Source organism: Rhinichthys klamathensis, unplaced genomic scaffold (genome assembly GCF_029890125.1).
Source record: "Rhinichthys klamathensis goyatoka isolate OS25496 unplaced genomic scaffold, OSU_Roscu_1.1 h1tg000274l_1, whole genome shotgun sequence".
In the NCBI taxonomy this organism is placed as follows: Eukaryota; Metazoa; Chordata; class Actinopteri; order Cypriniformes; family Leuciscidae; genus Rhinichthys; species Rhinichthys klamathensis.
Genome location: NW_026606793.1, coordinates 597389 through 613032, shown reverse-complemented (window position 1 = coordinate 613032; position 15644 = coordinate 597389). Strand labels below are relative to the sequence as shown.

Here is a 15644-nt window from a genome sequence, read left to right as displayed (position 1 = left end):
CAAGACTGACTGAGACATAGACAAGACCCAACAAAACATGACAAATAACAGCAATGGCATGCAAGAATACACAATCATGGGGTCTGGGTGAAACATCAGAAACAATAAACTCGGAAGGGGAGGCGAAGGAAACACAAAGTCCTTAGGGGGTAGTCCAGGGGGAACATGTGCACGGGGATTCTTAGGTCCGCGGGACGAGGATGGGGAACGATGAATCTGAGCAGAATTGGAAGGGGGCACACAAGGAGGTGACTTAGGGGATACAGTTCGTGGCTGAACAGGGAAAGGAGGTACAGTGGGCGACAGAGCGGGGATAGTGACAGGGAAAACTGAGGGTGACGAAACAAGTCTCTTGATCGGGGAAACAGCAGGTAAGGGAACAGAACACATAACCGGGGGTGTAGCGGGTGACTGAGGAGTGGAAGCCAAACTCACTGAATCAGACTCGGTGATCAAAAAGTCAGACTCTGGATCTGCGCTCTCAGAAGCGGACTCGGAAACCAAACTCCTTGAGTCGGACACGGAAACAAAGTTCTTTGCGGTAGCATGAGGAGCAGCGCTCACCGGGACAGGATCGGGTCCAGCGCTCACTGGGACAGGATCAGGTGCAGCACTCACCGGGGCAGGATCGGGTGCAGCGCTCACCGGGACAGGATAGACAGGGGGTTCAAGGATCTTGAGAAGAAGGGACAGGTATGCAGACAGGGTCTTGGCCGCAATGTTTATGGGCATCTCCTGACGCGCCGAAACTGCCTGCACAATCCTCTCTGCGGCAAGATCGGTCGCAACTCTCGGAGAAGAGGGCTCTGAGGCAGCTCTTGCTGAGGCGGGTTCTGGAACAGCGCTCTCAGTCACCGAATCGGGCATTGTGGCTCCTGCAGCAGCTCCAGGAACTGCTCTCACAGAAGCCGTAACAGGTTGAGAACTCACTGCGGGCACATGGGAAGGTTGAGACGGAGAGCGAGAAGATCCCTTCCTTCTCTTCTTCCTCCTGGGACGAGAAGCAGAGACCATGAGTGAGTCAGTGCTCGGTTGAGGAACCATTGCCGGGTCCGTGACAGGCGGCAGAGGAACGGTCCTCTCAGGCTGGATTGACTCCGAAGCGGACGCCTCTGACGGGGATTCCCATGAGATCCGCCTCCCTCGTTTTCCACGGAGATCAAAAGGGACGGACGGAGCTTTAGGAGTCGTGGAAGAGTCAACCGGGCTTCCAAACATCGCGACCCCTATCCGGAGACCTTCAGGGATAACCGACAGTCGAGCAGAAGGTGAAGTTCCTGTAACACTCTGCAGCTCCCGCTGTGACAGAGTGTCCACCACGCTGTGGAACGGGCGGCTGACCAGTTTCTCTCGCTCAGCGAGAGGGGGAGGATCGTTGAGACCCGCGATGAGGTAGCATTTCACCAGGCTGTCCGGCAGGAAGAACCCTCTTTCCTCCACAAGCCGGACATACTCTCTCAGGGTTAACCTACCCTGAGGAGGGAAAGGAAGCTTGCCCTCCCGGCTGTCGGCGACGACCGACTGCCACCACCGCTCGGGGTCTGAAGACTGCGGGGTTGTGTAGATCGACGCGCTGTCCGCTGGGTTCCCTTCTGGTCGGTTCATTCTGTTATGATGTGGTAAGGAGAGAACCCAAACGCAGACGATATGCAGACACTCAAGGTTTAATGACGATAAAACAGAAAGCAAAAACCCACGATGGGGCAAAAACAAGACAGGATAAACTGATACTACTACAAACACGACTTTCAACAGGAACTCACAACTCGAACGATAAACATAGAACTCGAGACAGGTATCACAGGTTTCACAAGGCTTAGACAAGGTTAGACAGTCAACATTGATTAGACAATGAACCGACAAAAGACAGCGAGAACACGGGGATTACATAGGGAACACTAATGACCAACACAGGTGATACTAATAATACAATGATGACAAGACAGGGATAACAAGGGGGGCGGAGACTGGAAACGAGACAACACAAGCACATGACCAAAACACAAGGCCATGTGCTTGCACACAGAACATGGGTCTGTCATGATCCTGCCGCTATACTAGAAAATGACGGACATGATGGCAGAATCATGACAGAATGAGGGGATAGGGTGTGATTGGGAACACAGCCTCTGAGTGCCGACTTTGAGTGCTGTTAATTCACAGTATATTCCTGTAGGCTAGTTTTGTTTTCTACGGTATATTACTGTTTTAATGTAAAATGGTATGATAGTCAGAATTTGGCCTTTTTTAAACTATTGTTAACAGTGTGTCAACACTCCCGTTTTTCCCGGGTTTCTCCCGTTTTATTAGCCCTATCTCCCGGATCCCTCCCGGTTTGTTATTTTTCCCGGGAAACTCCCGTAATTTGAATGGCCTAAACTCCTTTATGAATAATCGGACCAATATGTTTGTCTAATGTTGACCAGTTGCCAGATTGTATTAAATGCATTATATTCACAGAATCCACAAACCATTTACAATTTCAACCCGTTTGTCACCTCAACCTGGCAACCTATAACCCAGTTGCGCAGTCGCGGAAAGTTTAACCCAAAAGCGAGCCGATAGACGTGATGCCAGGTGAAGGCGGTGTCCCCGCAAAGAAACTGAAGTACAGTGCGATGGATTATCACGATCAATACCGTTCCCAATTATCCCATATTCCCATCTAGAATATTTGGATAACCTCGCGGTAAATAAAGAGCCTATCCTTTAGTCGTGTCCTCAAGAGTTAGGTGATCAGTCTATACAAATTTGTGTTCTATTATAGAAATAATAATAATAATAATAGATTTCCCCTTTGTATTATAAGTCTACCTTTTGTGGTACTCTTCAACCGTGTTTGCAATACGACACCCTGTCATATGCTGCCTCTTTGGCTAGGCTACTTGATCAATCAAATCTTACAGTGATTCTTCTTATCTCAAAAGAATGCTCACCCTCAGATGTCTTCTTCTCCAGAAAGGATCCTCTTGACCCCGTTGGATGTGACTCGTACTCAATAACCCAAGATTCAGTCAGATGATTATAATAAATGTTTTAACAAAATTTATTAAAAGAATCAAATGAAAGAAATACTTGTTACAGGTTATAGATAAGTACTAACTAACAGATGTATACTAACTAGGCTTCAGTGCTTCTTGCGGCCAATAACTGCTGGAGTATTGACCTGTTGGTTGCAAGGACGAGCAAAGCAGACTGATCTCATGAAATGGCGTATGTATGACACGCCAATTCGTATTTCCATTTTTGGCGTGCTATCAACACGCATAATCGCTTTTCAGCGTGTTTATCAACGCCTTTGACTTAACGTTATATTACTGTATTATGTATATATAAATATATGACCTACCCCAACCCCGTCCCTAAACCTACCCGTCACTGGGGTTAATACCATTTATGAGTTTTCTCCTACCATCCTAGGAAAAGAAATATCGCTCCACAGATGTAGATATAGATTTTGCTTCGTTTCGCTCGGACATTTAACGGCGTACACATACACGCGGAATCACTCGGACATTTAACGGCGTACACATACACGCAAAAGATTTCGGCGTGGACATACACGCGGATATCTCAAAATGCGTATAGATAACACGCCACTTGAATTGAAAGTGGCGTGTATGTTTACGCAAAGTCATGATGTCATGTTGAGCAAAGAATCTTCTCCAAGTCTCATTCTTTTTAGTCTCTTCCCAGGCCCTGCCTTTGCATGTTACATAAGCATGATTCAAATACGCTGCACTTTCGCCCCATAAATTGCCAATTTCGGCGCAAAATATGCAAGGCTTGCATGATTTCATAATCCCTACATTTTCGTTGCAAAAAAGTCACATCTTAGCAGAAAGTTGAAAAATGTTGCGTTTGCTTCACACAAGAGCAGCCATTTCCCTGAGTTGCCATGGGAACGTTATTAAGTGACGTAATTATGCGACGTGAACATCATCGAAAAGCTGTAAAACAGGAAGCATTTTATATTTTTTATATTTTATTTATTCATTTTTACAGAAGTTGTAGCATATTCCTTTTGTAAAGCTACATAACTTGTTTGACTCATCAATGTTTTGTAAGTTTGATGTGTTTATTAAGATCTGAAATAAAACAAGATGAGAACTGAAATATTTCCAGCACTTTCTGTTATGTATATGCTTGCTTATCATAGGAAGTAATAAGAAATGACTCTTTACATTAAGTTAGGAGCCTAGTGAGAACAGGGTGTTGGGGAATCACTTTTTTCTCTCTTTTTCATCAAACCGCAGTTCTTGCAAGTTCCCACAATTTCATCGCATAAAATTGCATAAATATCCCGCATATTCCATTGCATTTTTTAAGAAAACGTGCCGCATAATCGAGGATTTTTGCCTGCAACAATCACAAAAAAACTCCGCATTGTTCTGGTAGGACTGGCCTTTGGGTCACATCACAATACAGCTTTTGTCCCCCCCACTTTTATAATGGCTGCTACGCCCCTGAGCATGAATACACAATGTGGGTTTAACAAGCCTCTCATAAGCATTAGTAGGCATTGTGGCTTGATAAGCCAGAGCGATAATGGTTTAATAAGTCAAACAAGCGTATGGCTTCTAATTTAATATATATGAATGCTATGGTTTAAGAAGACTTGAGCAAGCTATAAGCATAGTTTCCTGTTGCAGACACTATGTGTGGGTGTATGGCTTAACATGCCTTATTAGATCAACAGCCCTGGGGCTAAATATCCTTTCTCTTAGAAGGGGGTCTTGGAGCGTGATGTCTTTCATTAGTCCAGCTAGTTCTTTGACACTAGCTGCAGTGTGCTGGACAGTGGGTCTCTTATTATGACCTTTTCTTTTTTGGTGGTAAGTTAAGGGTGATGCAGAAGTGAGGGAAATGCCATCCTGAGCTTCTCTTCACAACAGTTGTAAATTTCAACAATGTTGGACGCAACCATTTACGTGCATCATATCGACAACCTCCACGCTTTCCTCAGAGATGAGTTTCAGCATGGTGAAAAAGATAGTTACAGAAAATCGCATGAGCATGAATAACAGCACTCTTTACTCTCTCCTATCCTGCAAAATAAACCACACCGGTTTGCTTTCAAAATACACTCCGTCCAAGAGGGCTCTGAGAGCAGCTAAATCTGCCACGTACAATTACAACACTTAAAAAAAAATAAAAAGGTGAGCACATATTCATGTTTACAAAAGAGACACAGTTATTGATGCTCAAGGTATGAACTGTAAATAAATGTGTTAAATGAGTTTGTACCACAGTGTTGTATGTGTTTGTACCAGTGTTAAAAACTGTGATGTTTTGTCGTAATAAAATTACAAATAAAAAATATAAAGAAATATTAATAAAAATTAAGTTATGTTTTCATATATGAGTATTGCAATTTAAATAATACACTTAACACGTGCAGTACACTTAACAGCATGAGCCTACCTCTTACAGCATGAGCCTATAGAGAAACTCATTTCGCACTGATCACACGTGACGTGTGCAGCTTCTCTCCGCTGTGGATCATCTCATGTTTTTTCAGATGTTCTAAACGACTGAATCTCTTGTCGCAGTGTGAACACTTGTAAGGTTTTTCTCCAGTGTGGATCCTCTCGTGTTGTTTCAGAAGTTCTAAACGACTGAATCTCTTGTCACAGTGTGAACACTTGTAAGGTTTTTCTCCAGTGTGGATCCTCTCATGTCTTTTCAGATGTGCAGACAGACTAAATCTCTTGTCACAGTGTGAACACTTGTAAGGTTTTTCTCCAGTGTGAATTCTCTGGTGCAGTTTTAAACCGTCTTCTGTAATAAAAGTCTTCTCACACTCAAAGCACATGTACTCTCTCACACCAGTGTGAGTTTTCTCATGTCTATGTAAATGTTGCCGCAGTGAAAAACTCTTTCCACACACAGAACATGAATACGGCTTCTCCTTCGTATGAACTCTCAGGTGTGCCTTCAGGGTTGATTCACTAAGAAATGTTTTCCCACACTGATCACATGTGAACGGCTTCTCTCCGGTGTGGATCCTCATGTGTTCTTTAAGAGACTGTTTGTATGTGAAATTGTTTCCACATTGATGGCATACATGCGGCTTCTCTCCAGTGTGAACTCTCATGTGTCGCTTCAGGTAAGTTTTAAAAGAGAAACTCTTTCCACATTGATCACACGTGTGCGTCTTCTCTCCGCTGTGGATCCTCTCATGTGTTTTCAGATATGATGAGTGACTGAATCTCTTATCACAGTGTGAACACTTGTAAGGTTTTTCTCCAGTGTGAATTCTCTGGTGCACTTTTAACTGGTGTGCTGTAGTAAAAGTCTTCTCACACTCAAAGCACATGTACTCTCTCACACCAGTATGAGTTTTCTGATGTCCATGTAAATGTTGCCGCAGTGAAAAACTCTTTCCACACACAGAACATGAATGCGGCTTCTCCTTCGTATGAACTCTCAGGTGTTTCTTCAGGTATGATGCACTAAGAAATGTTTTGCCGCACTGATCACATGTGAACGTCTTCTCTCCGGTGTGGATCATCATGTGAGCATTAAGGTGTGATAATTGACTGAAACTCTTCCCGCATTGATCACATGAGAACGGCTTCTGTCCGGTGTGGATCATCATGTGAGCATTAAGGGATGATGATTGACTGAAACTCTTCCCACACTGATCACATGAGAACGGCTTCTGTCCGGTGTGGATCATCATGTGAGCATTAAGGTGTGATGATCGACTGAAACTCTTCCCGCATTGATCACATGAGAACGGCTTCTGTCCGGTGTGGATCATCATGTGACGCTCAAGACATTGTTTGCTTGTTAAACTGTTTCCACACTGAGTGCAGGTGAAAGATTTCTTGGCTCTTATTTTCTTTAAAAATTTATTTTTAGTCTTTGAGCGACTCAAAGGTTTTTCTCCAGGTTGGACATGATGTTCCTCCTCCACTTCATTCAGTTCTTCTCTCTCCTTGCTCTCTTCCATCAGGTCTGACATGAAAGAAACAAATATTACATTTTATTTTCAGTACATCAAAATATTTAAAAGAGAAATATAAAGTGAAAGGACATGAACTGCTATAAAATATTATGATAATTTGTCTTTGAAACTTTCCATGAATGTTTCTTCCAATTATTATTATTAAACCATCATCACTGCGTAAGAGACACTGAATCAAAGAGTCTTTTTAAAAGTATTCCCTAGGGAAAAAATTATATTTTATTGTATTTGAAATATATATTCCTCTTTGCAATAGTACAGTGCAAATATACTAACAAAAAAGTGTAGTATCTTTCAATATATTAAAAGTAGCATCATGCTTTCCCAATACAACTTTTAACACACTTTAAAATAATTTTAATATACTTCTACATACTTTTAATATATTTCAAAGAAGTACACTACAAGTACTTTGGTAATAATTATATGCTTAGTTACATTTTTAAGAAATATTCTAAACACAAGCATACTTTAAGTGAAGTTTGTGTATTTAACCCTCTGGGGTCTGAGGTGTTTTGGGGGCCCTTGAGATGTTTTGACATGTCCTGACATTTGTGCTTATTTCAGCTACTTAAAACATACCATTTGCCAACATATAAATTGGCTGTATTCAGCACAAACTCTGCTACAATAATTTGTGAGCAAAATGGATGTACATGTTTGCATTTTATAGAAAAAAAATATTATGCGTGGTTAGTACGTTTTGGGAAAAGAAATGTCACCGCAATAAGGCCATTTAACACATACTGAATAGTTGTCCACAAGACTTTTGAGTTACTATTCTTGTAGGCTAGAATTTTTACTTCAAAATGAAGTGAAAATCATTCTGACCACTCTTTCTCTGACCAGAATTTCAGTTTCATAAAGAGAAATCTCTCGTATCTCTGTGACAAGTATTGACTGAGTTACAGTTAATTTTTCGGACGCGTTTCAGAATGGACTTCACTGACAGAGAGAAGGCAAAATGCGCATCATGTTTATTTTTCTTTATTTGACGAAAAGCACAACACTTTGTTTTTATTGTGAGTATCCACAAAAAAATAGACACTTAACAGGATCTAATGATGTACAACACTTATATGTAAGATCAAAATCAACAGAGTAATTTGATTCTCTTTTGCACTGATAAGGAAAAAATCGAGCTTGTCGCGCCGGCGCGACGGCCGACCCCAGAGGGTTAAAGAAAACGTACTCGGTTACATACGTAACCTCGGTTCTCTCTAGAAGAGGGAACGAGTATTGCGTAAGTTGCTTACGCTATGGGTAAAGTCATCTTTTCTCGAGATATTGAAGTCAAAAATTATCCTTAATTTTCCATTTATTGTCAAGGCAGTGCAGCTGCTAGCAGACCTAGATCAGGCTATCTTGCGTGCTCATTGGCGTCCCTGCGGCAACTGCTGCACTGAGCCTTGCGCGTGACGTCACACCCAATGAGGGCGCTACGCGTCACAGCCTGCCAAAATGGGGGTGGCTTAGCGTATAAAAGTCAAGCTCGGTGGCTGTGTCACTGGTTTCATCAGCTGAAGCGAAAATCGCTCGTGGCGCCTGCACGGTCAGGTTACGCAATACTCCTACCGAGGTTACGTGTGTAAGCGAAGACGTTCTCTTACGAGAGGTTCTCTCGTATTGCGGAAGTTGCTTACGCTATGGGAACCCAATGTCAACGCCGTGTGCGCCCAGCATCCACTTCATGAGTCCCAGGGATTCCCGGGGAACATAGATAAGTGGAAATCAGGCGGCCAGCAATGCGGGCCAGTACATGTTATAAGCACATATAGGGTATACAGAGCGGCGTTGCCGGTCTATATAAATATTCACCATACAGTGCAGCTCAACCAGGAGAGCTAAGGTCGCGTGAGAGTAGTCTGCGCATGATAAATCTAGGCAGGACATACACACCGCTCATACTGACAGAAGTCTAGCCTGCAGGGCGGGAACTTCCAGGTTATAAAACCTAACAAATGTGGACAGGGAGGCCCAGCCTCCTGCCTCACAAATGTCCTGAAAGGAAATCCCGCTGGACCAAGCCCATGACAAGGCCACGCCTCTGGTGGAATGAGCCCTAATGCCCAAGGTGCATTGCAGACCTTTAGACACATAAGCAGATGCGATAGCTTCCACTATCCATCTTGACAGGCTCTGTTTCGAGGCAGCGAGACCCTTGGGGCGCCCACCAAACAAGACAAAGAGCTGTTCCGAGCGCCTGAAAGGGGCGGAGCGCATAATGTAAGCCCTCAGCGCCCTTACAGGGCAGAAGAGATTAACATCGCTCTCACTATCGGATGCTGGCAGAGCCGATAGAGAAATGACCTGCGCTCTGAAGGGAGTGCCCAACACTTTAGGGACATAGCCATACCTTGGTTTGAGGATGACTTTAGAGTCATTTGGCCCGAACTCAAGAAACGCAGCGCTAACAGAAAGCGCGTGTAAATCCCCCACACGTTTGACTGATGACAGAGCTGTCAGAAAAACGGTTTTGAGCGAGAGGTACTTTAGGTCCATGGAGTCTATCGGTTCAAAGGGGAAAGCTTTCAGGGCCTCTAGGACCAAGGAAAGATCCCACATGTGAACCGACGGGGGTCGCGGGGGATTCATCTTTCTGGCTCATCTAAGGAAGCGGATGACAAGCTCGTTTCTTCCTATTGACTGGCCGCGCGTCGACTCAGTAAACGCTGCAACGGCCGCCACATATAATTTAAGCGTGGATGGGGACCTGCCCTTATCCAACAGCTCTTGAAGGAAGCCAAGCAAACACGGGACCCCACACGTTCGTGGGTCTAGATCTATATCAGCACACCATTTGGAGAACACCGACCATTTAGACGCGTAGAGCCGCCTCGTAGATCTATTAATCATTGGTTAATTTTATCTAAATTCTTCTTCCCTTTCACAGATCCTGTGATAAAGCAGTCTTCAAGTACTACAGTATCTAAAACCACAAGCCCTCAGTTGCAGGAAATGAGTCGCACTCAAAGAAGTGATGGTCCACTTGAAGATGTGACATTCAAACTATTCTGTTTCTTTGGTTCAGCCATTTGTAGGCCTAGGTTTGTAAATAATGCATTATTCACTGCTGCACATTGTTTTTCCGTAACTTAGATTTCATTTTTTTCAGAAAATTGCATTGTGATGCTTATTTATTTAGTGATGTTTATTTATTTAGTGATGTAATATTCATAGTGTACTTTTCAGTACTGAAATGTTCTACAAAAAATTATAAATATAGCTCTGCCATTGCATTTCACTGATCTTTATTATGTATTTTGTTCAAGAGATTATATATGATGCTGTACTTTTTTTGTACTCCTATGTATTAATTTTGTACTGTACACAAAAAGATACTATATTAAAGTTTTCTTGATTTGAAAGTCTGTGTATGTCTTAACATTTATATTTAATTATTTTTGTACTTTTAATGTACCATTTTAAATACTGAATAAAACAGCTTTATAATAAACTATTAGTTTAATGCTAATACAGTTTTAATGCTATTTAAATGTTCTTGCCGTACATTAAAATTAAGCTTCAAATATATTATAACTGTACTTTAAGACATGTGAAAGTATATTTATAATGACTTGTAAAGAAATACACTTAAATGTACTTGAAGTGGTTCCATTTTAGCCCAATTTAATATATTAAAATATAGTGCAAATAGCTTAAAATTGATCTTAAGTATCTTGAAATACACTTAATATACTTGAAGTTGTTTCAAAATAATAAATTATAAGTATATTGCTTGTATGTTTGGAAGACACTCATAATGCATTTGTAATGTACTTGTAACAGAAATAAAGTACACTTTAATATTACTATAAGCATGTAATTAGTCCCTACACTAGGGGTGGGCGATATGGCAAAAATATCATATCACAATTTTTTTTCAGGAAAATCACGATTCATGATTTTATCACGATTCTTTTTTTTTATGTTGGTCTTACTATTTTGCAAATGGTTGAGCATTACAGCCAAACTAATGTCCCTATTTTAAAAAAAGCCTTATAGCTCTTCATCTCTGATTTTCATGTTATTACCTAGAGATAGACTAGAGATATTATCTTCTGTTATAATTATTATTATTGCTATTATTATTACCTACTATCCATGCAAAAGTCCAAAAAAAGACTTGTCAAATAATGTCAAACATTTTGTTAAAAATTATAACATCTTTGACAAAAAACAAAACAGAACACAAGTTTGTGAGTGTGTGCATCTGTGAGTGTGAGAGTTTGTGAGTGTGTGCTAGTGTAGTGTAGAGAACAAGTTCTGGCGTTCAAACAAATCCTGTTAAGTTTTCTGATTTGTATTTTTCTTTATTTTTTATAAATTATGTTTTGTTCTGACAGCTCAGGTCCCTTTAAACAAAAATGTACATCTTTTTGTGCACTTTATTTTTAAAAAGCTGTAGCAACATTGGGTATTGCCTTAATAAGCTCAAAATTATTTATAGGGAATTTTTCCCATGTGACATGGGCAAACAGACACACATAAAAACACATCGAATACATCTGGTTAAATGTCTTTCAGTGAGGATATTTGGATAAAGGTTTGTGTGTGTGTGTGTGTGATTGTTCTTCAGAGTTCAGGGTGCTTTGTGTAATGAGTGAGCCGGAGCTCCTCACTACACAATGTTCTGTTTGTGAGGTGATCAAATCAGGGGAGACCCCTAAGGGGCTGTTCTCCGCGTGATCTTCGGCCAGACTCGTGAGATGTCATCTCGAGTCATGTCCTTTTGGTCACATGTCGTAAGCAAAGCATTTCTTTGTTTATTCATTAGAGAAAAAACGCTGCATGTGCGAATCAGAGTCAATGATTTAATCAATTCAAAACACTATTCCTTTGTTTCACCGAATGGAAGAATGTAGGGGAACTTTAGTAAATTAGAATCTAGTTAATTTACTCCAACATACCAGAGCTGGCTCAACTAACCATCTGATTATCGCTAAAAAAGCCTATATATTTGGCAGTATAAAGCATACATGTGTATATTTTTTGTGTTAGTCCATTTTTTTTATTATTCCTTTAACAGCTCAGGAGCAGAACCTGTTTGTGCCCTTTCTGAAGATTTTTTGCACTGTGAATTTACGCTGTCAGTTACGATTTTGAATAAAGGGTTGGAAATGAATGCTTTTTTTATTGAATATTTGATCAGATTCATCGATTAATCGAAAAAATAATCGACAGATTAATCGATTAGTAAAATAAGCGTTAGTTGCAGCCCTAGCTCTTACTACTGCATGATGGGAGGACAAGAAAATAATCTCAATCCATTGACTCAATTTTTACAAACTACATTTTTTTAAACTGTAGCATTGACTGTATTCATCAACCCTGTTATCAAAGTTACTGTAAGAAGAATCTCTATAACTATGAATAACTTGTATGATATTTGACAAATACAACTTTATCAGTAACTTGGTGTTTACCGATTATTCCTAAAAATGTTGAAAATGATTAGAATTCTGGTAACGTTGTTGCAAATTGGGAACCAGATATAAAATAAATGTAAAATAAAACAGTTAAACTAGTATTTAGTTTGATCTGATGCTGACAATTAATATAAAAATGTCTCAAATCTCCCTTTACTGACCATTTGTTGAAGAAAACCCAGAACATTCTGAACCATTTCATAGTGTAACTGTTTACCTAAATGTGATGAAGTGCTTGAATGTTTCTAACATGAATGTTCTCCAGCATCATGAATGAATGAAGAATAAACACCAACCTCTTTGTTCTTCAGGATCTTCAGTGTGTTTCATTCTCCAGGGTTCTGGATCACTCTTGTTCTCACTGTCCTCTTTAATAAACTCAGTCTTTGCAGATTTCGGCTCTTCCTGATGCTCTGATGCTCGTCCTCACTTGTAGCTGATGGGAATTTACAGCATTTATTGGGGAATTACAGTGGGAGGAGCTTCACTGATGACATGAGTGCAGTGGGAGGAGCTTCACTGATGATGTGATTGCAGTGGGAGGAGCTTCACTGATGATGTTATTGCAGTGGGAGGAGCTTCACTGATGATGTTTTTGCAGTGGGAGGAGCTTCACTGATGATGTATTCCAGTGTGGGAGGAGCTGATCTACCTAATTCAAAAATATAAATTACTGAGTTTGTTTTTATAAATGACACTTCCAAGTATTTATGTCTATCTATTCATCTATCTATTTCATCGTACAGTCACTGATGCCAATTCATTAACTATTTTTATATTGTTAATCCTAACATTATTCTGCTGGTATCTAGAAATAAAAAAAATAATATAAATCATTTAAATTCTTCCAAGAATGAATAATGGTAAGAAAAACAGTTAAAATCATAGACACAGAAATAAACATAATAGCCAACAAATCCCCTCAGTCTGCTGACACCAATGAAATGAGCTTTAAGTGTCAATTTACAGGAGATCTGAAGACATCAGCATAATAAATGAGGAGAAAACAAGAACTATTGTCATGAAATAAAGAGTGTTTTCAGCAGATCTGTTAATATTGATGATCCTCAGACTATCAACACTCATTCAACAAGCCATTCAGGATCACCAGCAGATCATCTCACTTTATTCTGAGTGTTTGCTGTTAGAAACACATTATCAGAGTCAGGATACATGATAAAAGCCTGTAAAACTGCTCTACTGAAAGACAATACTGTTATTTCTCACACTATGACATGGATAAAACATCAATAACACACAATCACCAATGACACTCATCAACTACTACAGATACATAATTACAGCAGCATAATTTGCCCAAATTAAGTCTGATCTTATGATAACTAAGCAACATTAATCACTATAAAGTAGTTAGATCATTAAAATAATAACGTTTTATATGCGCAGAAACAGAAAATGATCATACAACTTTTACAAATAAAGAGCACCACAAAGCAAGCACGTTTTGTTCCAACAGTAAAGCGCTATGCAAGTTATATATTTCCAGTGTGACACTTGAGATCGATTCACATCAATTCCCTTAACAGATCCTAAGCTTTGACTTTTGACTTGACGAAACAATCACACAAACGAACACAAAAAATCTCTCAGGTCTGAGTGAACTCCACATATTCTCCTCATGCTCGCTGCTGCTGCACTAAATGTGTATTTCAGCAGAAAAGACGCACAAGTATCGCTGTGACCGATGAAAACAATATAGAAATGAGTCTGTCGCTTAATCAAACTGTATAAAGTGTAGTGATGTGACATCTGAAGCGAGGCTCCGGAGCTTGTGTCGAGCAAAAAGGGGCGTTCCAGATGAAGCCCCGATTCGAGGCTTGTGTCGTTTCCGTGAAAATCACGTGACGATAACAAACGAGGCCTCGGATTGTGTTGAATACGTCATTGCTTCATTCTGAGTATCGCTTCCGGATAAAAGTGGTTCGAAACCTCGCGCCTCTCGTGGGTTTTGCAGTAGGCGTTTGCATTGGTGTTGAAGTGTTGGTTGTACGAAGTAGTGAGTAGCGAGTTGTAGCGAGTTTGTAGTAGCATAGTTATCATTATATATCATAGCCTGTATTATATATTATATTACATTATACTTAGTTTAGTAGATTATTAGATTATTAGAGTAAAGTATACATAGTTCAGTAGATTATTAGAGTAAATTAGCCTATATCTAGTTCTAGTTGCTATATATATATACTAGTGCTGGGCAAGTTAACGCGTTATTATCGCGTTAACGCATTTATTAATTAATGCCGACAATTTTTTTATCGCGCGTTAACGCAGTTTTTTTTATTATTATTATTTTGAAAGTCCGTTGCTCACTGGCTCTGAATACACATAGGCCTACAGTCAAACCATGATCACAGGAGGGGTGGGATGTTGGTCAGCCAGCAAATAACCCACCCAAACAAGCAGTGGAGAGGCTTTGGCAGGTTCTCTCAGGTGAACAGAAAGGGAGAAAGCGCTCCGCGAGTGAATGACAGGCGCTCTATGGATAGTAACCATGCAACGGCTTCTGTGCGCTACGCAGCTGTAGTCTTTTTAACTTAAATTAAAATTAAATTATACATAACTTTACCTGATAGGCCTGCGTTTAGTTTAGCGGGGATGCTCTGCCATGTGAATTCCCTCCTGTTGATGTCCTGATAACTATTTAGATTCTGGAAACTCACAAACAGCGAGCCAAGGATCAGTCTCTCTTCCAATGATTTGTGCTGCGCGTCGTGTACAAAAAGTTAGACAATTCAACTTCGGCAACGCACGGGCGCGTGCGTGAGGCGAGCATGACCGCAACAGTTTCACAGGAACGCACCCGCTTGTCGCTGCACCTGTGCTGCACCACTTCACCTCACTCTAGGCTGATTTATACTTCTGCGTCGGACCTAAGCCGGAGCCTCTACGCTATAGACTACGCGTTGGTTTTCATTTATAAATCTGCGTCGTTGACGCGCAATTACACATGCAGAGGGAGAGTGTGAAACCCGGGGAGCGGTTCTAGCAATCACAGCGCTTGCAGTACGCGTAGAATTGACGTTACATTTTTGGAGAGATGCACGTCAGGGTACGCGCGCTACACAGCTACGGCGTGAGTTCGACGCAGAAGTATAAATTGGGCTTTACCTCTGTTTAATGTAATCTTACGTGGGAAACCATGGCATGCCATGACCAAACCTAAGCTGCTATCAGAGAAGTAACGTTGGTCGACTTATATCTGTAGTAGTGATCATGACCCT

At 40.8% G+C, this 15644-nt stretch overlaps 1 protein-coding gene across 1 annotated transcript; it reads right to left on the bottom strand.

Annotated features, from left to right (window-relative positions):
• Positions 1-5452: 5452 nt before the first annotated feature.
• LOC130102539 (zinc finger protein OZF-like) lies at positions 5453-13044 on the bottom strand. Its single transcript, XM_056268492.1, has 2 exons — positions 12699-13044; positions 5453-6963 (listed from the first exon to the last, which is right to left on the bottom strand). Exons 1-2 carry the CDS (start codon positions 12730-12732, stop codon positions 5453-5455), a joined length of 1545 nt encoding a protein of 514 aa, XP_056124467.1. The 5' UTR covers positions 12733-13044.
• Positions 13045-15644: the final 2600 nt, after the last annotated feature.